This window comes from Mobula birostris, unplaced genomic scaffold, assembly GCF_030028105.1.
Source record: "Mobula birostris isolate sMobBir1 unplaced genomic scaffold, sMobBir1.hap1 scaffold_3919, whole genome shotgun sequence".
NCBI classification, from domain to species: Eukaryota; Metazoa; Chordata; class Chondrichthyes; order Myliobatiformes; family Myliobatidae; genus Mobula; species Mobula birostris.
This window is the reverse complement of record NW_027277006.1, coordinates 1-22,004: the sequence shown is the minus strand read 5'-3', so window position 1 is coordinate 22,004 and position 22,004 is coordinate 1. Positions and strand designations below refer to the sequence as shown.

The window sequence follows — 22,004 nt, the reverse complement described above, 5'->3', positions numbered from 1 at the left end:
CTACCCGACTCCCTCACCCCTCCCTCCCTCCCTGACACCCCTCCCCGACTCCCTCACCCCCCTCCCTCCCTCCCCGACACCCCTCCCCCGACTCCCTCAACCCCTCCCTCCCTCCCCGACACCCCTCCCCGACTCCCTCACCCCCTCCCTCCCTCCCCGACTCCCTCACCCCCTCCCTCCCTCCCCGACACCCCTCCCCGACTCCCCTCCCCGACTCCCTCACTCCTTCCTCCCTCCCCAACACCCCTCCCCGACTCCCTCAACCCCACCCTCGCTCCCTCCCTCCCCAACACCCCTCCCCGACTCTCTCAACCCCACCCTCCCTCCCCGACACCCCTCCCCGACTCCCTCACCCCTCCCTCCCTCCCCGACTCCCCTGACCCCCTCCTTCCCTCCCCTACACCCCTCCCCGACTCCCTCACCCCCACCCTCCCTCCCCGACACCCCTCCCCGACTCCCTCAACCCCTCCCTCCCTCCCCGACACCCCTCCCCGACACCCTCACCCCTCCCTCCCTCACCGACACCCCTCCCCGACTCCCTCATCCCCTCCCTCCCTCCCCGACACCCCTCCCCGACTCCCTCACCCCTCCCTCCCTCCCCTACACCCCTCCCCGACTCCCTCACCCCTCCCTCCCTCCCCGACACCCCTCCCCGACTCCCTCACCCCTCTCTCCCTCCCCGACACCCCTCCCCGACTCCCTCAACCCCTCCCTCCCTCCCCGACACCCCTCCCGGTGTACCTCCCACTCCCTCCCCTACACCCCTCCCCGACTCCCTCACCCCTCCCTCCCTCCCCGACACCCCACCCCGACTCCCTCACCCCTCCCTCCCTCCCCTACACCCCTCCCCGACTCCCTCACCCCTCCCTCCCTCCCCGACTCCCTCACCCCCCCTCCCTCCCTCCCCGACTCCCTCACCCCCTCCCTCCCTCCCCGACACCCCTCCCCGACTCCCTCACCCCCTCCCTCCCTCCCCGACACCCCTCCCCGACTCCCTCACCCCTCCCTCCCTCCCCGACACCCCTACCCGACTCCCTCACCCCTCCCTCCCTCCCCGACACCCCTCCCCGACTCCCTCACCCCTCCCTCCCTCCCCTACACCCCTCCCGGTGTACCTCCCCTCCCTCCCCGACTCCCTCACCCCTCCCTCCCTCCCCGACACCCCTCCCCGACTCCCTCACCCCTCCCTCCTTCCCCGACACCCCCTCCCCGACTCCCTCACCCCTCCCTCCCTCCCCGACACCCCTCCCCGAATCCCTCACCCCCTCCCTCCCTCCCCGTCTCCCTCAACCCCACCCTCCCTCCCCGACACCCTCAACCCCACCCTCCCTCCCCGACACCCCTCCCCGAATCCCTCACCCCCTCCCTCCCTCCCCGACTCCCTCAACCCCACCCTCCCTCCCCGACACCCCTACCCGACTCCCTCAACCCCACCCTCCCTCCCCGACACCCCTCCCGGTGTACCTCCCCTCCCTCCCTCCCCTACACCCCTCCCCGACTCCCTCACCCCTCCCTCCCTCCCCGACACCCCTCCCCGACTCCCTCACCCCTCCCTCCCTCCCCGACACCCCTCCCCGACTCCCTCACCCCCTCCCCGACACCCTCCCCGACTCCCTCACCCCTCCCTCCCTCCCCGTCTCCCTCAACCCCACCCTCCCTCCCCGACACCCCTCCCGGTGTGCCTCCCTCCCCGACACCCTCAACCCCACTCTCCCTCCCCTACACCCCTCCCCGACTCCCTCACCCCTCCCTCGCTCCCCGACACCCCTCCCCGACTCCCTCAACCCCACCCTCCCTCCCCGACACCCCTCCCGACTCCCTCACCCCTCCCTCCCTCCCCGACACCCCTCCCCGACTCCCTCAACCCCACCCTCCCTCCCCGACACCCCTCCCCGACTCCCTCACCCCTCCCTCCCTCACCGACACCCCCTTCCCGACTCCCTCACCCCTCCCTCCCTCCCCGACACCCCTCCCCGACTCCCTCAACCCTCCCTCCCCTACACCCCTCCCCGACTCCCTCACCCCTCCCTCCCTCCCCGACACCCCTCCCCGACTCCCCTCCCTCCCTCCCCCTACACCCCTCCCCGACTCCCTCACCCCTCCCTCCCTCCCCTACACCCCTCCCGACTCCCTCAACCCCACCCTCCTCCCCGACACCCCTCCCCGACTCCCTCACCCCTCCCTCCCTCCCCGACACCCCTCCCCGACTCCCTCAACCCTCCCTCCCCTACACCCCTCCCCGACTCCCTCACCCCTCCCTCCCTCCCCGACACCCCTCCCCGACTCCCTCCCTCCCTCCCCTACACCCCTCCCCGACTCCCTCACCCCTCCCTCCCTCCCCTACACCCCTCCCCGACTCCCTCCCTCCCCGACACCCCTCCCCGACTCCCCTCCCCGACTCCCTCACCCCTTCCTCCCTCCCCCGACTCCCTCAACCCCACCCTCCCTCCCCTACACCCCTCCCCGACTCCCTCACCTCCTCCCTCCCTCCCCGACACCCCTCCCCGACTCCCTCACCCCTCCCTCCCTCCCCGACACCCTCACCCCTCCCTCCCTCCCCGACACCCCTCCCCGACTCCCTCAACCCCACCCTCCCTCCCCTACACCCCTCCCGGTGTGCCTCCCTCCCCTACACCCCTCCCCGACTCCCTCATCCCTCCCTCCCTCCCCGACTCCCCTCCCAGTGTACCTCCCTCCCCGACTCCCTCATCCCTCCCTCCCTCCCCGACTCCCCTCCCAGTGTGCCTCTCACCCCCTCCCTCCCCTACACCCCTCGGGTGTGCCTCCCCTCCCCTCCCTCCCGGTGTACCTCTCACCCTCCCCCTCCCTCCCGGTGTGCCTCACCCCTCCCTCCCTCCCCAACACCCCTCCTCCCCCTCCACCCTCCCAGTCTCCCACTGCACCCCTCCCCGTCTCCGTCTCTTGGGGCGCCCGTGACGTGCAGTGGAGGGTGTGGGGTCTGTGTCAGAAATGAGGGTCCAGACGTAGCAAAAAGTCTGTTTATTATTTACAAGAAAGGGGGGTTGCTTAACACCCCGTCGACAATGAATTCCCTCTCCCTCCCCCAAAAATTGCTGCCTCAGCCACCCGGTGCCGGGCGCCGGGGTCGAGTCAGTCACCCCGCGCAACGGCGGCCCCACGTTCCCCCCCCGTCCGCCCCGTACCCCCTCGGGACCGCACCCGGGGCCAAACGCGGAGGCCCGGGGGTCGGGTGGGGGCTTCGCGGTGAGCCTGGGTCGCTGGGCAGTTACGGGTGGGTCCTGTCCCCCCGCTGTATCCCTGAGAGTTTAAAAAAAAAGAGATTTTTAAAAAGTACTCGGAGCGCAGATGAGCGGTCAGATTCTCCCGTAGACCGACTGACACGCTGGAGAGTGCTGTGTCCCAGGGGTACACAGGTAGACAGGGACCCTGGGGAGTGTTGTAGAACAGAGGGACCCAGGGGTACAGGGACAGGGTTCTCTGAAAGTGGGGTCACGGGTAGACGGGGACCCCGGGGAGTGTTGGGGAACAGAGGGACCCAGGGGTACAGGGACACGGTTCCCTGAAATTGGAGTCACGGGTCGATGGGGACCCTGGGGAGTGTTGTGGAACAGAGGGACCCAGGGGTACAGGGACACGGTGCCCTGAAAGTGGAGTCACGGGTAGATAGGACGGTGAAGAAGGCGTTCGACACGCTGGCCTTCATCGGTCAGGACACTGAGTATGGGAGTCGGGAGGTCACGTCCCAGTCGTACGAGACGTTGGTGAGGCCGCGCTGGGAGTACGGTGCTCGGTTTCGGTCGCCCCCACTGTAGGAAAGATGCCGCTGAGCTGGAAAGAGTGCAGAGGGAGATTTACGAGGATGTCGCCGGGACTCGAGGGACTGAGTTACGGAGAGAGGTCGGGACTTTATTCCTTGGAGCGTGGGGGTGACCTTACAGAGGTGTGTAAAACCACGAGGGGCACAGACAGGGTGAATATGCACAGACTTCTCCCCCAGGGTCGGGGAATCGAGAACCAGAGCGCACAGGGTTAAGGTGAGAGAGGAGGAGAGAGATTTAATAGGAACCTGAAGGGCAGAAGTCGAGGCAGGTACATTAACGACACTCGGACAAGGACACGGATAGGAGAGGTTTAGAGGGATACGGTGGTCCGTCTGTGGACAGGGACACGGATAGGAGAGGTTTAGAGGGATACGGTGGTCCGTCTGTGGACAGGGACACGGACAGGGAAGGTTTAGAGGGATACGGTGGTCCGTCTGTGGACAGGGACACGGACAGGAAAGGTTTAGAGGGATACGGTGGTCCGTCTGTGGACAGGGACACGGATAGGAGAGGTTTAGAGGGATACGGTGGTCCGTCTGTGGACAGGGACACGGACAGGGAAGGTTTAGAGGGATACGGTGGTCCGTCTGTGGACAGGGACACGGATAGGAGAGGTTTAGAGGGATACGGTGGTCCGTCTGTGGACAGGGACACGGATAGGAGAGGTTTAGAGGGATACGGTGGTCCGTCTGTGGACAGGGACACGGATAGGAGAGGTTTAGAGGGATACGGTGGTCCGTCTGTGGACAGGGACACGGATAGGAGAGGTTTAGAGGGATACGGTGGTCCGTCTGTGGACAGGGACACGGATAGGAGAGGTTTAGAGGGATACGGTGGTCCGTCTGTGGACAGGGACACGGATAGGAGAGGTTTAGAGGGATACGGTGGTCCGTCTGTGGACAGGGACACGGACAGGGAAGGTTTAGAGGGATACGGTGGTCCGTCTGTGGACAGGGACACGGATAGGAGAGGTTTAGAGGGATACGGTGGTCCGTCTGTGGACAGGGACACGGATAGGAGAGGTTTAGAGGGATACGGTGGTCCGTCTGTGGACAGGGACACGGACAGGGAAGGTTTAGAGGGATACGGTGGTCCGTCTGTGGACAGGGACACGGATAGGAGAGGTTTAGAGGGATACGGTGGTCCATCTGTGGACAGGGACACGGACAGGGAAGGTTTAGAGGGATACGGTGGTCCGTCTGTGGACAGGGACACGGATAGGAGAGGTTTAGAGGGATACGGTGGTCCGTCTGTGGACAGGGACACGGATAGGAGAGGTTTAGAGGGATACGGTGGTCCGTCTGTGGACAGGGACACGGATAGGAGAGGTTTAGAGGGATACGGTGGTCCGTCTGTGGACAGGGACACGGACAGGGAAGGTTTAGAGGGATACGGTGGTCCGTCTGTGGACAGGGACACGGATAGGAGAGGTTTAGAGGGATACGGTGGTCCGTCTGTGGACAGGGACACGGATAGGAGAGGTTTAGAGGGATACGGTGGTCCGTCTGTGGACAGGGACACGGATAGGAGAGGTTTAGAGGGATACGGTGGTCCGTCTGTGGTCAGGGACACGGACAGGAGAGGTTCAGAGGGATACGGTGACGACAGCAGGCTCTCCCCCCTCTCCGCCCTGAAGCCGGCGGGAGCCCCCCGTCCTGCCGACCGACCAAGAAAAAAACCCCCGCCCTCCTTCCCTCCCCGCCCCACCTCAGCTGTGCGCATATCCAAAGCCCCCAGCGGGAGCGTGGGGACGGGGAGGGCGCAGAAGGTAGGCACAACGACACCTTTTCTCCAATCTACAATGACGAATGGACTTGACCCTCTCTCTCTCTCTCTCGTTCTGTCACACACTCTCACGCTCTCGTCCTCTGTCTCACGCTCTCGTCCTCTGTCTCACGCTCTCTCACTCACACCGTTATTATTTAACAAAGGAGAGACTGTCCGAGATTTTTCCCAACGTTCACAACTATTGTGATAGGTATAGAACTGAAGTGGCCATTTTATATCACATACGTTCCGGTCATCTTCTTCGTTAAAGAATCTCTTGCTCTCTCACCCCCTCTCTCGCCCTCTTTCATTCTGTCTCTCATTCACTCCGTCTCGCACGCTCCTGGCCGTCTGTCTCTCCCCCCCCTCCCTTATCGTGCTCTTTCACGCTCTAACGCTCTCACGCACACTTTTTCACTGTCTCGCTCTCTCTCTCTCTCTCTCTCACACACGGTCTCTCACTCTGTCTTGCCCCTTCACGCTCTGTCGCGCTCTCTCTCACACCCTCTCGCGCACACTTCCTCACTCTCTGTCAGTCATTCTCTCCCCCTCTCTCTCTCTGTCTCTCACTCGCTCCCCCCAACTCTTCCCCTCCCCACTCCGCATTCTCCTCCTCCTCCTCTTTTCTCCCCCTCCCTCTCTCCCCCCCCCCCCCAGCTCCTCGGGCCCTCAGGGGACCTCTGAGGCCTCCTCGGACAGGTGCTCTCCCTTTCCGGTCTCCTGCTCGGGCCGGGGGCTGGTCTGCCGCAGGGTCCCGTGGCCCCCGGCCTCCTGCTGGGGGTAGGGAAGGCTCCTGGCCTCCTCCTCCCCACTCTCCTCCACCGCCGCCTCGCCCTCCTCCCCCTCCTCCTCTTCCTCGACCGCCGGGTCGGTCAGGTCCCGGCTCTGAATGAGTCCCATGTAGACGCAGGCGGGGTTGTAAATGAACACCGGACCTGGGCGGGGAGAGAGAGAGAGATTCCGCGTTAGCCCGGAGTCCGTGTCCCGCTCGCTCGCGTTTTCAAACTTAGATTGGATTATGAGGACACACAGTCCTCTTTTATTGTCATTTAGTAATGCATGTATTAAGAAATGATACAGTATTCCTCCGGTGTGATATCACAGAAACACAGGACAGACCAAGACTGCAAAAGCTAACGAAAACCACATAATTATAACATATAGTTACAACAGTGCAACAATACCATAACTTGATGAAGAACAGACCATGGCACGGTAAAAAAAAGTATAAAGTCTCTCGAAAGTCCCAACACCTCACGCAGACGGGAGAAGGAAGAAAACTCTCCCTGCCATGCCCGACCACAGTCCGACTCGGAGTCGTCCGAAAACTTCGAGCCTCCGATCAGCCCTCCGACACCGAGTACCGAGCGCCGTCCCTATCCGAATGCCTCGATCCCAGCCTCGGTCGCCAGCAGCAGGCAAAGCCGGGGACTTTGGGGCCTTCCCTCTGGAGATTCTTGATTGCACAGTAGCAGCGGCAGCGATCCGGGCATTTCAGAAATCTCTCCAGATGTTCCTCCGTGCCTTCTCGCGTCCGTCTCCGTCAAATCGGAACTGTGCACTGGCGTCCTACTTAACAAATACGGTATCATTTCACCGGACAGCTGCTCCGCGCCGCCATCTTCTCCTCCCGCCTTCAAAACTTCGAAAGTAACACCGAAATCCACCGCGCATTACAGGCCATTCGGCCCACAATGTTGTGCTGACCATGTAACCTACTCCAGGGACTGCCTCGAATTTCCCTGCCACACAGCCCTCTATCTTTCCCAGCTCCCTGTACCTACCCAAGAGGCTGTTAAAAGACCCTATCGTACCGTTGCCGGCAGCCCATTCCACGTGCCCACCACTCTCCGTGTGGAAAGCTTAACCCCTGACGTCCACTCTGTACCTGCTTCCAAGCGCCTTGAAACTGTGCCGTCTTCGTGCTAGCTATTTCAGCCCTGGGGGAAAAGCCTCTGACCCGCGGGGAGACTGTCACTTTGCACGATCCATACTCAGATTTCCGGAGTATTCTGTGGCGACCACTTTTCATTGATCCATACGTGGATTCGGGTGTGTTACCACTTGCGTTGAGGAATATTCCGCGACCGTCACCTTGTGATATCCCGACGCGGATTTTCTGGAAATTAGGCGTCACCTTGTCATCCCTGCGTGGACTCCCGTATTTAAGTGACGCCCGCTCGGCTTCTGGAACCTCCCGCCACCGTCACCTCGCCACCCACACCCGCGCGGATCCCAGTGCCGTTACGCGACGGTCGCTGGCCCTCCGGAACTTTTCCCCGTGATCGTGGCCTCGCGCCATCCCAACGTGGGTCTATGCACCCTTCCTCGCGGGCGCCTGGGCCTGTCCCCGTGGATTTCTGGAACCTTCTGGAATCCTTCTCTGTTCGAGTAAGACTCGGGAGGAACGGTTTCCAGACCTCCACAGGATTTTTTTTCGAGCTGAGAAGCATCGCGCTGTTAAGTCTTTGGTGAGGGGGAGCAATTGTTTTAATCGCCTCCATTTGGGTCGGACGATGCTGAGGATGTTCTGCGAGTCCGTGGTGGCCAGTGCTACCATGTTTGCTGTTGTGTGCTGGGGCAGCAGGCTGAGGGTAGCAGACACCAACAGAATCAACAAACTCATCCGTAAGGCCAGTGATGTTGTGGGGATGGAACTGGACTCTCTGACGGTGGAGTCTGAAAAGAGGATGCTGTCTAAGTTGCATGCCATCTTGGTCAATGTCTCCCATCCACTACATAATGTACTGGTTGGACACAGGAGTACATTCAGCCAGAGACTCATTCCACCAAGATGCAACACAGAGCGTCATAGGAAGTCATTCCTGCCTGTGGCCATCAAACTTTACAACTCCTCCCTTGGAGGGTCAGACACCCTGAGGCAATAGGCTGGTCCTGGACTTATTTCCTGTCATAATTTACATATTACTATTTAACTATTTATGGTTCTATTACTATTTATTATTTATGGTGCAACTGTAACGAAAACCAATTTCCCTCCCGGGATCAATAAGGTACGACTATGAAAAAATATTCGTTTAAACCTTAAAAATCTGCGTCTGTGGTCAATGGCTGCTGGCACGTAACAGCCCCATCGCAACAACCGCTCTACCCCTGAAACGCTGGCATGTAGCAGTCCGGGGCAACACACACAAAATGCTGGAGGAACTCGAGGGAGTGAGGCGGCAGCTATCACAATTGTTATGCACCCCGAGGGGGGTCACATTTTCTGTGTTTCTGTCACTTCAAAACATCGGGAGGAATGTCCCTCTGCAGCGTGTTTACACTTTCTGCAAGGACACTGCCGCCTCTCAGTTCCCGCAGAGTGAGAAGGGAGGAGCTTCTCGATGGATGGCTGGTGTCCAGCACAACAGTATTTAAACCCGCTTGATCGCTTCTTTCATGGGATACGCAGACGCACAGGGGTGTGGCGAAGTTACCACGATCCTGTCCAGCCTCCCACGAGTGTGGGACTGAGGAACGATTGCGAGGTATCGATCTGTGATTGTCAGTGCGTGAAAGAGCGACCGTGTGGAGTCTACCAGAGTGTCCAACCCTCGCCCGGGTTGGTAGGCTATCACTCGAAGACGGCGGGCTCTTAAGTTCCAAACACGAGGAAATCTGCAGATGTTGGAAACTCAAGCAACACACATCAAAGTTGCTGGTGAACACAGCAGGCCAGGCAGCATCTCTAGGAAGAGGTACAGTCGATGTTTCAGGCCGAGACCCTTCGTCAGGACTAACTGAAGGAAGAGCTAGTAAGAGATTTGAAAGTGGGAGGGGGAGGGGGAGATCCAAAATGATAGGAGAAGACAGGAGGGAGAGAGATAGAGCCAAGAGCTGGACAGGTGATAGGCAAAAGGGATATGAGAAGATCATGGGACAGGAGGTCCGGGGAGAAAGACAAGGGGGGGGGAACCAGAGGATGGGCAAGAGGTATATTCAAAGGGACAGAGGGAGAAAAAGGAGAGTGAGAGAAAGAATGTGTGTATAAAAAAAAGTAACAGATGGGGTACGAGGGGGAGGTGGGGCATTAGCAGAAGTTAGAGAAGTCGATGTTCATGCCATCAGGTTGGAGGCTACCCAGACGGAATATAAGGTGTTGTTCCTCCAACCTGAGTGTGGCTTCATCTTTACAGTAGAGGAGGCCGTGGATAGACATGTCAGAATGGGAATGGGATGTGGAATTAAGATGTGTGGCCACTGGGAGATCCTGCTTTCTCTGGCGGACAGAGTGTAGATGTTCAGCAAAGCGGTCTCCCAGTCTGCGTCGGGTCTTGCCAATATATAAAAGGCCACATCGGGAGCACCGGACGCAGAATATCACCCCAGTCGACTCACAGGTGAAGTGTTGCCTCACCTGGAAGGACTGTCTGGGGCCGTGAATTGTGGTAAGGGAGGAAGTGTAAGGGCATGTGTAGCACTTGTTCCGCTTACAAGGATAAGTGCCAGGAGGGAGATCAGTGGGGAGGGATTGGGGTGAGGGACGAATGGACAAGGGAGTCACGTAGGGAGCGATCCCTGTGGAATGCAGAGAGAGGGGGGGAGGGAAAGATGTGCTTAGTGGTGGGATCCTGTTGGATTTGGTGGAAGTTACGGAGAATAATATGTTGGACCCGGAGGGTGGTGGGGTGGTAGGTGAGGACCAGGGGAACCCTATTCCTAGTGGGGTGGCGGGAGGATGGAGTGAGAGCAGACGTGCGTGAAATGGGGGAGATGCGTTGGAGAGCAGAGTTGATGGTGGAGGAAGGGAAGCCCCTTTCTTTAAAAAAGGAAGACATCTCCCTCGTCCTGGAATGAATAGCCTCATCCTGAGAGTGGATGCCGTGGAGATGGAGGGTCTCGGCCTGAAACGTTGACTGTACCTCTTCCTAGAGATGCTGCCTGGCCTGCTGCGTTCCACCAGCAACTTTAATGTGTGCTGCTCTTAAGTTGGCCAAGTTTGCCTAGCTTGGAAGGACAACGGGAACAATTGACGGCATTGGCTTACTCAAACAACCTCAACACCTCTCTCTCGTTCCATCACTACTCAACTCAATACCACGAACTGAACTGAACTTTACCCATCACTGTAAGAATGCATCCATTTACCCCTTGGCTTTAAGAAGCTTGGTTTTTATATTTCGACACACATATATACATATATAATCTTTGCTAACCTGTTTGATATATCTGAATTTATATTACTGTATTGTGTAGTTAGCATTAGTTAACAGCAATACCAGACTCCAACGTGTTTTCCATTTCTGCTGGTTCTTTCACCCGTCACGGAGTACGTGACAAAATCCCGTTGTCCTCCGAAATCCTTCAGAGGTCACCGAATGTGACCACAGCAAAGGAGACCGTTTTTCTGTGGTGAGCTTCTCAACCCAGGCGAGGGTTGGACACATGAATAACTCCCCTCCGGTCACACCTTTTCCACACCGCGCGAGCCACTGATCGATCCGCCTGATCAATCCTCCAAAAAACCCACCTTTTCTGTGGGCTCAACAAAGCCCGTCCAGTGTCCAAAACCATGTGCCTGTCTATCTACCAGCCGACCTTCTATTTATCTCACCGTGCTGAACACCAGTCCGTGGTATTGAGTTGAGTAGTGATGGAGAGAAAGAGGTGTTGTGGGTCGTCCAAGTAAGCGGATGCCGTCGATTCTTCCCGTTGTCCTCGAAACTTCCAAGTTAGCCAAACTTGACCAACTTCAAGTGATAGTCTACCAACCCAGGCAAGAGTTAGACACACCAGTAGACTCCACACGGTCGCTCTTTCACGCACTAATAGTCACAGATCGATCCCTCGCAATCGATCCTCAGTCCCACACTCGTGCGCATCTTGCACAGCACCGTGGCAACTTCACCACACCCCTGTGCGTCTGCGTGCCCTGTGAAGCCAGCAATTACGCGGGTTTAAATACTGTTGTGCTGGACATCAGCCGTCCATCGAGTAGCTCCTCCCTTCTCACTCTGTCGGAACTCTGAAGCCGGCAGTCTCCTTGCAAAAGTGTAAACACGCTGCGGAGAACCATAACACCATCCTCAAGCAGTCCCTCTCTCTCCCTCCCTCCCTCCCTCCCTCTGTCAGAAGTGACACTTGTGAGGGGATCCAGGAGTGCCCCTATTAACTGGTTGGGGAGAGACATCTATCACCGATGGTTTGCTTGGGAAAGAGAGAGCGAGACAGAGTTATTTACCACTGTTACGTTGCTTTTGAAAAGAGAGAGGGGAAGATCAACGGTTGGACTGTCACTCTAAGGCGCTGGAAGTAACTTCGGATCTTTACTGAGTTGGGAGTTGGAGACATCACCCGGGCAGCTCGTGAGTTGCTGTGGTGACCGAAGGCGCTGGTAATTAATGGACACTCGGCGTTATGATTTTCGGCAGATTGTGGACATTTCTTCAAGGACCCTGTTGTCTGCTTGTGCATTTTCTTCCCAGACAAAGGAAGGGGGGACTCTTTGAATGGCAGGGTGATGAGATAAATGGGAGGTCAGATGATACAGACCTCGGGGCACTGAGTGAGCATTGTTCCGCCCGCAGAGAAAGTTGGTTTTGGAGGATCGATTCCAAGTTGCTATTCCATCGGTGAAGAGGGGGTTGACTGGTGGAGAGTTGTCCATGTGTCCACCCTCGCCTGGCTGATAGCCCCACCACAGGAAGACCGGTCCCCCCGGTTAAAATCACAGTCGGTGACTTGTGAAGGATCTCGGAGGACGAGGAGAAGGTTGATGGTACCCGCTCACCTGAAGACTCAGCTCACTCTCTCTCTCTCTCCATCACTACTCAACTCAATACCACGAACTGAACTGAACTTCACTCAACATTGTAAGACCGTATCTTTTCACCCCTAGACTTCAAGAAGCTTGGTTTTCAGACATATATATTCCTCACTTACTTTTATGTATAATCATCGTCGGCCCCCAGTCAATATACATTCCACTCTCCCCTCCTACCCCTCCTCACAGTCCCCCACCCTGCTCTCATGACTATACCCCTTCCCCACACGAAACCACCACGCTGGGCTTCACGGCTGAACAGGTGAGAAGACGGCTGGAACGTCTCAACCCAAGCAAGGCTGCAGGACCGGATGGTGTCAGCTCCAGGGTGCTCAAAGCCTGTGCCCCTCAGCTATGTGGAGTACATCGCCACGTATTCAACCTGAGCCTGAGGCTCCGGAGGATTCCTGTACTGTGGAAGACGTCCTGCCTCGTCCCTGTGCCAAAGACGCCGCTCCCCAGCGGCCTCAATGACTACAGACCGGTGGCATTGACCTCCCACATCATGAAGACCCTGGAGAGACTTGTACTGGAGCTGCTCCGGCCTATGGTCAGGCCACACTTCGATCCCCTCCAGTTCGCCTACCAGCCCCGACTAGGAGTTGAGGATGCCATCGTCTTCCTGCTGAACCGTGTCTATGCCCACCTGGACAAGCCAGCGAGCACTGTGAGGGTCATGTTTTTTGACTTCCCCAGTGCGTTCAACACCATCCGCCCTGCTCTGCTGGGGGAGAAGCTGACAGCGATGCAGGTGGATGCTTTCCTGGTGTCATGGATTCTTGACTACCTGACTGGCAGATCACAGTTCGTGTGCTTGCAACACTGTGTGTCCGACAGAGTGATCAGCAGCACTGGGGCTCCACAGGGGACTGTCTTGTCCCCCTTTCTCTTCACCATTTACACCTCGGACTTCAACTACTGCACAGAGTCTTGTCATCTTCAGAAGTTTTCTGATGACTCTGCCGTAGTTGGATGCATCAGCATGGGAGATGAGGCTGAGCACAGGGCTACGGTGGGAAACTATTACTGTTACTAATACTATTACTGCATTGCGTAGTTACAAATAAATATTAGTCGTTTATAGCAATACAAGTCTCCAAAGTGGGTTTCTATTTCTGCCGGTTCTTCGCCCCCGTCACGGGGTACGTGACACGTTCCACAGAAAATATGACCCCTAGGGGTACATAGCACAATGAATCAAGAGAGGACGTTTTGGGCCGAGACCCTGCATCGGGAAGGGGCAGGAAGTGGGGGGGTAGACGTCAGAGTAAGAAGGCCGGGTCGGGAAGGGGGAAGGAGCAGAGGAGGGGGCTGGGGTCAGAAGCTGGGAGGTGATCGGCGGGAGGGCAGGAGGAGAGAGCGGACCGTGGGAGAAAGAGGGGAGGGGAGGTGATAGGCAGGGGCAACGGGGAAAGTCAGTCACTGGACACCGGAGGCTTCCGAGGCAGAAGGCGAGGTATAACGAGGCTGATGTGTCGGGTGGTGAGGGGTGGGGGGGGGAGGGCCAGAACGGCGATGGGAATTAAAATGGTTGGCCTCCTCCGGAAAATCCCATCTTTCTGCAGGCGGAACTTGAGAAATTGACCCCACCCCACCTCCCCGCGATTTAGCCCGGGTAACTTCTGCTTTGCCGTAACTCCCTCTCCGTCCCGGAAAAGAGAAAAGACAAAACACCCCCCTCATTCCCCAACCAACGCGCAAAACCTCTGTCCACGCTCCCCCCCCCCCCCCGCGAACGACAGGAGCCCGAAGCTTGCCGAAACTGCCTCCCCACCCCACCGCGCCGCCCCGGACGCAGAAACTCACCGACGAAACCAGCCGCCTGCTCGCCCCCGCACTCCGCGCCTTGACCGGCCGCCACGGTGACCACCTCGGTCGCGGGCTGGTTGGCCGCTGGCCTGGCTGGCGGTTCCTGAGCCCTGCCCCGCAGCAGTTCCTCCTGGGGGGAGGGGGAGGCGGAGGGCTGGGGGGAGGCGAGGCAGGGCTCCTGCAGAGGGGGGGCCTCCGTCCCGACAGTGGGGGCCGGCAGGAAGAGGAAATCCTCGGATCGGGCAGCGTCCGGAGAGTGGTGGTCAGGGAGATGAGCCTGTAGGGTCGGGAGGAGAGAGTGTGTTCAAATCTGAAAGTCCAAAATAAACTTATCCAAGCACCATAATCACCATCGGAGTATTGCGTGCAGTTTTGGTCCCCTAATCTGAGGAAAGACATTCTTGCCATAGAGGGAGTACAAAGAAGGTTCACCAGATTGATTCCTGGGACGGCAGGACTTTCATATGAAGAAAGACTGGATGAACTGGGCTTGTACTCGTTGGAATTTAGAAGATTGAGGGGGGATCTGATTGAAACGTATAAGACCCTAAAGGGATTGAACAGTCTAGATGCAGGAAGATTGTTCCCGATGTTGGGGAAGTCCAGAACGAGGGGTCACAGTTTGAGGATAAAGGGGAAGCCTTTTAGGACCGAGATTAGGAAAAACTTCTTCACACAGAGAGTGGTGAATCTGTGGAATTCTCTGTCAGAGGAAACAGTTGAAGCCAGTTCATTGACTATATTTAAGAGGGAGTTAGAGATGGCCCTTGTGGCTAAAGAGATCAGGGGGTATGGAGAGAAGGCGGGTACAGGGTTCTGAGTTGGATGATCAGACATGATCGTACTGAATGGCGGTGCAGGCTCGAAGGGCCGAATGGCCTACTCCTGCACCTATTTTCTATGTTTCTATAAGATATAGGGGAAGGAGGCCATTCAGCCCATCGAGTCTGCTCCACCATTCGATCACGGGCTGATCCAACTCTTCCAGTCCGTCCGCACTCTCCCCGCCCCACCGTTTTCGCCCCACACCCTTCGATGCCCTGGCTAATCAAGAGGAGCGTGGCCGAGTGGTTAGGGCGCTGGACCAGCGATCTGGAGGTCGTGGGTTCGAATGGGCCTCAACTGTGCCCCTGAGCAAGGCACTTAACCACGCACACCGCTCCAGACCGCCCGGCTGAGAATGGGCACTGGCGGAAATACTGTGTGGGGGGGGGGGGGGAGGGTTAACCTCGCAATAGGCCAGCGTCCTATGCTGGGGGGGGCGGTCGGGGAGGGCAGGGGGTCTCGTACTCTCAGTCGCGTCACGCCACGGAAACACCGCCATATAGCACCGGGACAGACTACAAGGCTCGGGGCAGACTTTAATTTTAACCTGGCGAATCGAGAAGAACTATCTAACTCTGCCTGAAATGCACCCAATGGCTTGGCCTCCGCAAATTCCACGGATTTACCACCCTCCGAAACTACATTAACTTCTCCGCGTCTCAGTTCTAAACGGACGTCCTCCAATCCTGAAGTCGTGCCCTCTTGTCCTAGATTCCCCTACCACGGGAAATAACTTTGCCGTATCTAATCTGTTCAGGCCTTTCAACATTCGGAAGGTTTCTGCGAGATTCCGCCCCCCCCCCCCATTCTCCTGAACTCCAGGAATACAGCCCGAGGGCTGCCAAACGTTCCTCATACGGTAACCCTCTCATTCCTGGAATCATTCTCGTGAATCTTCTCTGAACCCTCTCCAATGTCAGTATATCCTTCCAAAAATAAGGAGCCCAAAACTGCGCGCAGTACTCCAAGTGTGGTCTCATAAGTGCCTGGTACAGCCTCAACATCCCTGCTCTTATACTCTACACCTCTCGCAATTAACGCCAACATTTCATTCACCTTCTTCACCCCCGACTCAGCCGTATGGAGAGAAATTTGTTGCTGTCAGAGACATACAAATTGCCGGAAAGTACTAAAAATCTGCAGGGCAAAAGAGACATGGTGAGGTAGCGTTCATGGTTTCAAGGTCCGCCCAGAAATCGGACCATGACGGGGAAGATGCTGTTCCCAAATCGTTGGGTGTGTGTGCCTTCAGGCTCCCGTAGCTCCTTCCTGATGGTTGAGGGGTGATAACTGTCCCTGAACCTGGTGGTGTGGGTCCTGAGGCTCCTGTCCCTCCTTCCTGATGGTTGAGGAGTGATAACTGTTCCTGAACCCGGTGGTGAGGGTCCTGAGGCTCCCGTACCTCCTTCCTGATGGCTGAGGGGTGATAACTGTCCCTGAACCTGGTGCTGTGGGTCCTGAGGCTCCTGTACCTCCTTCCTGATGGTTGAGGGGTGATAACTGTCCCTGAACCTGGTGGTGTGGGTCCTGAGGCTCCCGTACCTCCTTCCTGATGGCTGAGGGGTGATAACTGTCCCTGAACCTGGTGGTGTGGGTCCTGAGGCTCCTGTACCTCCTTCCTGATGGCTGAGGGGGTGATAACTGTCCCTGAACCTGGTGGTGTGGGTCCTGAGGATCCTGTACCTCCTTCCTGATGGTTGAGGGGTAATAACTGTTCCTGAACCTGGTGGTGTGGGTCCTGAGGATCCTGTACCTCCTTCCTGATGGTGGAGGGGTGATAACTGTTCCTGAACCCGGTGGTGTGGGTCCTGAGGCTCCTGTACCTCCTTCCTGATGGTTGAGGGGTGATAACTGTCCCTGAACCTGGTGGTGTGGGTCCTGAGGCTCCTGTACCTCCTTCCTGATGGTTGAGGGGTGATAACTGTCCCTGAACCCGGTGGTGTGGGTCCTGAGGCTCCTGTACCTCCTTCCTGATGGCTGAGGGGTGATAACTGTTCCTGAACCCGGTGGTGTGGGTCCTGAGGCTCCTGTACCTCCTTCCTGATGGTTGAGGGGTGATAACTGTCCCTGAACCCGGTGGTGTGGGTCCTGAGGCTCCTGTACCTCCTTCCTGATGGCTGAGGGGTGATAACTGTCCCTGAACCTGGTGGTGCGGGTCCTGAGGCTCCTGTACCTCCTTCCTGATGGTTGAGGGGTGATAACTGACTTACTATCCCTCTCGACCCCGCTCTCCCGCCTTCGCCCCACGAACTTCGACGCCCCGACTAATCGACAAGCGGTCAGCCTCGGCTTCGGATACACCCAACGGTTTGGGGAACCGCAGTCCGGAACGGGAAACGAGGCGTGGGAGAGGGTTTGGAATCCAAATGGCTGGCCTCCCAGGGAAACTTGGCACCTCGAGGAGGACGGACAGGAGAGCTCCAACATCTCCATTGGCGTTTCCGGATCCAGATGGGGAGGGGCTGAGGACGTTGATCCCTACCAGCCAGAGAGACTTTTTCCCGGGATCGTTTGGAGGGGGCTGAAGAAGGATTCCGGGCAGGAGGGAGAGGGCTGTCGGGGGTAGGAGGGAGAAGGGAATGCACGACCTACCTCCGGGTCTACGACGCAAGACTTGAATACTAGGGTGGAGAGAGAGAGACAGGGGTGTCAAAGGGCTAACCTGAACTGGACAACACCTCCCTCCCCTAAAAACCTCCCCGTCTCCGTCACCCCCTCCCTCTCCTACACCCCTCCCCAACTCCGTCACCCCCTCCCTCCCCTAAACACCTCCCCGTCTCCGTCAACCCCTCCCTCTCCTACACCCCTCCCCGTCTCCCTCACCCCCTCCTTCCCCTACACCCCTCCCCGTCTCCGTCACCCCCTCCCTCCCATACACCCCTCCCCGTCTCCGTCACCCCCTCCCTCCCCTACACCCCTCCCTGTCTCCCTCACCCCCTCCCTCCCCGTCTCCGTCACCCCCTCCCTCCCCTACACCCCTCCCCGTCTCCCTCACCCCCTCCCTCCCTACACCCCTCCCCGTCTCCATCACCCCCTCCCTCCCCTACACCCCTCCCCGTCTACGTCACCCCCTCCCTCCCCTACACCCCTCCCCGTCTCCGTCACCCCTCCCTCCCATACACCCCTCCCCGTCTCCGTCACCCCCTCCCTCCCATACACCCCTCCCCGTCTCCCTCACCCCCTCCCTCTCCTAAACCCCTCCGCGTCTCCGTCACCCCCTCCCTCCCCTACACCCCTCCCCGTCTCCGTCACCCCCTCCCTCCCCTACACCCCTCCCCGTCTCCGTCACCCCCTCCCTCCCCTACACCCCCTCCCCGTCTCCGTCACACCCTCCCTCCCCTACACCCCTCCCCATCTCCGTCACCCCCTCCCTCCCCCTACACCCCTCCCCGTCTCCCTCACCCCGTCCCTCTCCTAAACCCCCTCCGCGTCTCCGTCACCCCCTCCCTCCCCTACACCCCTCCCCGTCTCCGTCACCCCCTCCCCTCCCCGTCTCCGTCACCCCCTCCCTCCCCTACACCCCTCCCCGTCTCCGTCACCCCCTCCCTCCCCTACACCCCTCCCCGTCTCCGTCACCCCTCCCTCCCCGTCTCCGTCACCCCCTCCCTCCCCTACACCCCTCCCCATCTCCCTCACCCCCTCCCTCCCCTACACCCCTCCCCGACTCCGTCACCCCCTCCCTCCCCTACACCCCTCCCCATCTCCGTCACCCCCTGCCTCCCCTACACCCCTCCCCGTCTCCATCACCCCCTCCCTCCCCTACACCCCTCCCCGTCTCCATCACCCCCTCCTCTCCTACACCCCTCCCCGTCTCCGTCACCCCCTCCCTCCCCTACACCCCTCCCCGACTCACCCCTCTTGAAGCAGGAGACGTGGAGGGCTTGACGGCCGCTGCGCGCCCCCTGAAGCAGGCAGACGGTGGTGGCGAAGGCCACGACGAACAGCAGCGTGCACAGCACCCACAGGGAGACCGACGTCGGGTCTGTGGGTGGGGAGGGGAGGAGGGTTTAAAGGGGGGTCTGAGATATCAGCGTCCCCCTCGCTGCCCGCCGCCCCCGTCTCTCCCCCTCCCGTCCCGCTACCCCGTCCACCCTCCTCCCGCCCCGCGGCCGCTCCCCCTCCCCCTCCCCCTCCCCGCCGCCCCCGTTCTCACCGCTCCTCCGGGGCAGGACCCCCACCGGGGGCAGGACCAACTCCCTCCGGGACGTGTCGCCGTCCGGTCCCCCGCAGACGCTGTCGCTGGTCTCGTTGCCGGCCCTCCAGAGCCGCTGTCCCAGCGCGGAGCAACTGTCGTGATAGGGAGGGGCCGTCAGCTCGCAAATGGGGTGACGAAGACCGGGACGCGGAGGGGTGTAGGGGAGGGAGGGGGTGACGGAGACGGGGAGGGGTAAAGGGGTGGCAGGGGGTGACGGAGTTGGGGAGGGGTGTAGGGGAGGGGGGGTGACGGAGACGGGGAGGGGTGTAGGGGAGGGAGGGGGTGACGGAGACGGGGAGGGAGGGGGTGACGGAGATGGGGAGGGGTGTAGGGGAGGGAGGGGGTGACAGAGACGGGGAGGGGTGTAGGGGAGGGAGGGGGGTGACAGAGACGGGGAGGGGTGTAGGGGAGGGAGGGGGGTGACGGAGACGGGGAGGGGTGTAGGGGAGGGAGGGGGTGACGGAGACGGGGAGGGGTGTAGGGGAGGGAGGGGGTGACGGAGACGGGGAGGGGTGTAGGGGTGGGAGAGGGTGACGGAGACGGGGAGGGGTGTAGGGGAGGGAGGGGGTGACGGAGACGGGGAGGGGTGTAGGGGAGGGAGGGGGGTGACGGAGACGGGGAGGGGTGTAGGGGAGGGAGGGGGTGACGGAGACAGGGAGGGGTGTAGGGGAGGGAGGGGGTGAGGGAGACGGGGAGGGGTGTAGGGGAGGGAGGGGGTGAGGGAGACGGGGAGGTGTGTAGGGGAGGGAGGGGGTGACGGAGACAGGGAGGGGTGTAGGGGAGGGAGGGGGTGAGAGAGACGGGGAGGGGTGTAGGGGGAGGGAGGTGTGACGGAGACGGGGAGGGGTGTAGGGGAGGGGGAGGGTGAGGGAGACGGGGAGGGGTGTAGGGGAGGGAGGGGGTGACGGAGACAGGGAGGGGTGTAGGGGAGGGAGGGGCTGACGGAGACGGGGAGGGGTGTAGGGGAGGGAGGGGGTGACGGAGACGGGGAGGGGTGTAGGGGAGGGAGGGGGGTGACGGGGACGGGGAGGGGTGTAGGGGAGGGAGGGGGTGATGGAGATGGGGAAGGGGTGACCGAGTTGGGGTGGGGTGTAGGGGAGGGAGGGGGTGAGGGAGACGGGGAGGGGTGTAGGGGAGGGAGGGGGTGATGGAGACGGGGAGGGGGTGACGGAGACGGGGAGGGGTGTAGGAGAGCAAGGGGTGAGGGAGACGGGGAGGGGTGTAGGGGAGGGAGGGGGTGACGGAGACTGAGGGGGGTGTAGTGGAGGAGGGTGTGATGGAGACGGGGAGGGGGTGTAGGGGAGGGAGGGGGTGACGGAGACGGGGAGGGGTGTAGGGGAGGGAGGGGTGACGGAGACGGGGAGGGGTGTAGGGGAGGGAGGGGGTGACAGAGTTGGGGAGGGGTGTACGGGAGGGAGGGGATGACGGAGACGGGGAGGGGTGTAGGGGTGGCAGGGGGTGACGGAGTTGGGGAGGGGTGTAGGGGAGGGAGGGGGTGACAGAGACGGGGAGGGGTGTAGGGGTGGGAGGGGGTGACGGAGACGGGGAGGGGTGTAGGGGAGGGGGGGTGACGGAGACGGGGAGGGGTGTAGGGGAGGGAGGGGGTGACGGAGACGGGGAGGGTGTAGGGGAGGGAGGGGGTGACGGAGACGGGGAGGTGTGTAGGGGAGGGAGGGGGTGAGGGAGACGGGGAGTGGTGTAGGGGGGGAGGGGGTGACGGGGACGGGGAGGGGTGTAGGGGAGGGAGGGGTGTAGGGGAGGGAGGGGGTGACGGAGACGGGGAGGGGTGTAGGGCAGGGAGGGGGTGAGGTAGACGGGGAGGGGTGTAGGGGAGGGAGGGGGTGACGGAGACGGGGAGGGGTGTAGGGGAGGGAGGGGGTGACGGGGACGGGGAGGGGTGTAGGGGAGGGAGGGGGTGACGGAGACAGGGAGGGGTGTAGGGGAGGGAGGGGGTGAGAGAGACGGGGAGGGGTGTAGGGGAGGGAGGGTGTGACGGAGACGGGGAGGGGTGTAGGGGAGGGAGGGGGTGACGGAGACGGGGAGGGAGGGGGTGACGGAGATGGGGAGGGGTGTAGGGGAGGGAGGGGGTGACAGAGACGGGGAGGGGTGTAGGGGAGGGAGGGGGTGACGGAGACGGGGAGGGGGTGACGGAGACGGGGAGGGGTGAAGGGGTGGCAGGGGGTGACGGAGTTGGGGAGGGGTGTAGGGGAGGTGGGGTGACGGAGACGGGGAGGGGTGTAGGGGAGGGAGGGGTGACGGAGACGGGAGGGGTGTAGGGGAGGGAGGGGGTGACGGGGACGGGGAGGGGTGTAGGGGAGGGAGGGGGTGATGGAGACAGGGAGGGGTGTAGGGGAGGGAGGGGGTGAGAGAGACGGGGAGGGGTGTAGGGGAGGGAGGGTGTGACGGAGACGGGGAGGGGTGTAGGGGAGGGAGGGGGTGACGGGGACGGGGAGGGGTGTAGGGGTGGGAGGGGGTGACGGAGACGGGGAAGGGGTGACCGAGTTGGGGTGGGGTGTAGGGGAGGGAGGGGGTGAGGGAGACGGGGAGGGGTGTAGGGGAGGGAGGGGTTGAGGGAGACGGGGAGGGGTGTAGGGGAGGGAGGGGGTGACGGAGACAGGGAGGGGAGTAGGGGAGGGAGGGGGTGATGGAGACAGGGAGGGGTGTAGGGGAGGAGGGTGTGACGGAGACGGGGAGGGGTGTAGGGGAAGGGGAGGGTGACGGAGACGGGGAGGGGTGTAGGAGAGGGAGGGGGTGACGGAGACTGAGGGGGGGTGTAGTGGAGGGAGGGGGTGACGGAGACGGGGAGGGGTGTAGGGGAGGGAGGGGGTGACGGAGACGG

The 22,004-nt window shown here is 60.6% G+C and overlaps 3 protein-coding genes across 5 annotated transcripts; all 3 read right to left on the bottom strand.

Moving 5' to 3' along the window:
• Positions 1–3,150: 3,150 nt before the first annotated feature.
• On the bottom strand, positions 3,151–6,145 carry LOC140193124 (uncharacterized). Of its 3 annotated transcripts, none has more exons than XM_072250537.1 (2): positions 4,877–6,145; positions 3,151–4,825 (listed from the first exon to the last, which is right to left on the bottom strand). In XM_072250537.1, the coding sequence occupies exons 1-2, from the start codon at positions 5,523–5,525 to the stop codon at positions 4,077–4,079; spliced, it is 1,398 nt and encodes a 465-aa protein (XP_072106638.1). In that variant the 5' UTR covers positions 5,526–6,145; the 3' UTR covers positions 3,151–4,076. The 3 variants fall into 3 exon arrangements, with proteins under 3 accessions (XP_072106638.1, XP_072106637.1, XP_072106636.1); XM_072250536.1 differs by having other exon boundaries at positions 3,151–4,927; positions 4,979–6,145; XM_072250535.1 differs by having other exon boundaries at positions 3,151–5,131; positions 5,183–6,145.
• A 78-nt stretch (positions 6,146–6,223) lies between these two features.
• LOC140193126 (uncharacterized) lies at positions 6,224–19,257 on the bottom strand (the record flags this gene model as incomplete). Its single annotated transcript, XM_072250539.1, has 5 exons — positions 6,224–6,505; positions 14,143–14,422; positions 17,563–17,591; positions 18,824–18,952; positions 19,124–19,257. Coding segments are annotated over 5 exons (838 nt in total), but the record flags the coding sequence as incomplete, so codon positions are not given.
• On the bottom strand, positions 15,879–17,403 carry LOC140193125 (uncharacterized). Its single transcript, XM_072250538.1, has 3 exons — positions 17,222–17,403; positions 16,624–17,150; positions 15,879–16,552 (listed from the first exon to the last, which is right to left on the bottom strand). The coding sequence occupies exons 1-3, from the start codon at positions 17,401–17,403 to the stop codon at positions 16,149–16,151; spliced, it is 1,113 nt and encodes a 370-aa protein (XP_072106639.1). The 3' UTR covers positions 15,879–16,148.
• Positions 19,258–22,004: the final 2,747 nt, after the last annotated feature.

Excerpts from the sequence above, each read along its gene's own strand:
- LOC140193124 (XM_072250537.1), bottom strand. The coding sequence starts at position 5,525 with ATGCGCACAGCTGAGGTGGGGCGGGGAGGGAAGGAGGGCGGGGGTTTT. Across the intron at positions 4,826-4,876 it reads ACCACCGTATCCCTCTAAAC|CTCTCCTATCCGTGTCCCTG; the intron begins CTTCCCTGTCCG and ends ATCCCTCTAAAC.
- LOC140193125 (XM_072250538.1), bottom strand. The coding sequence starts at position 17,403 with ATGGAGATGTTGGAGCTCTCCTGTCCGTCCTCCTCGAGGTGCCAAGTT. Across the intron at positions 17,151-17,221 it reads CGATTAGTCGGGGCGTCGAA|GAAGGAGGTACAGGAGCCTC; the intron begins GTTCGTGGGGCG and ends CTCAACCATCAG. Across the intron at positions 16,553-16,623 it reads CTCAGGACCCACACCACCAG|GTTCAGGGACAGTTATCACC; the intron begins GTTCAGGGACAG and ends CCACACCACCAG.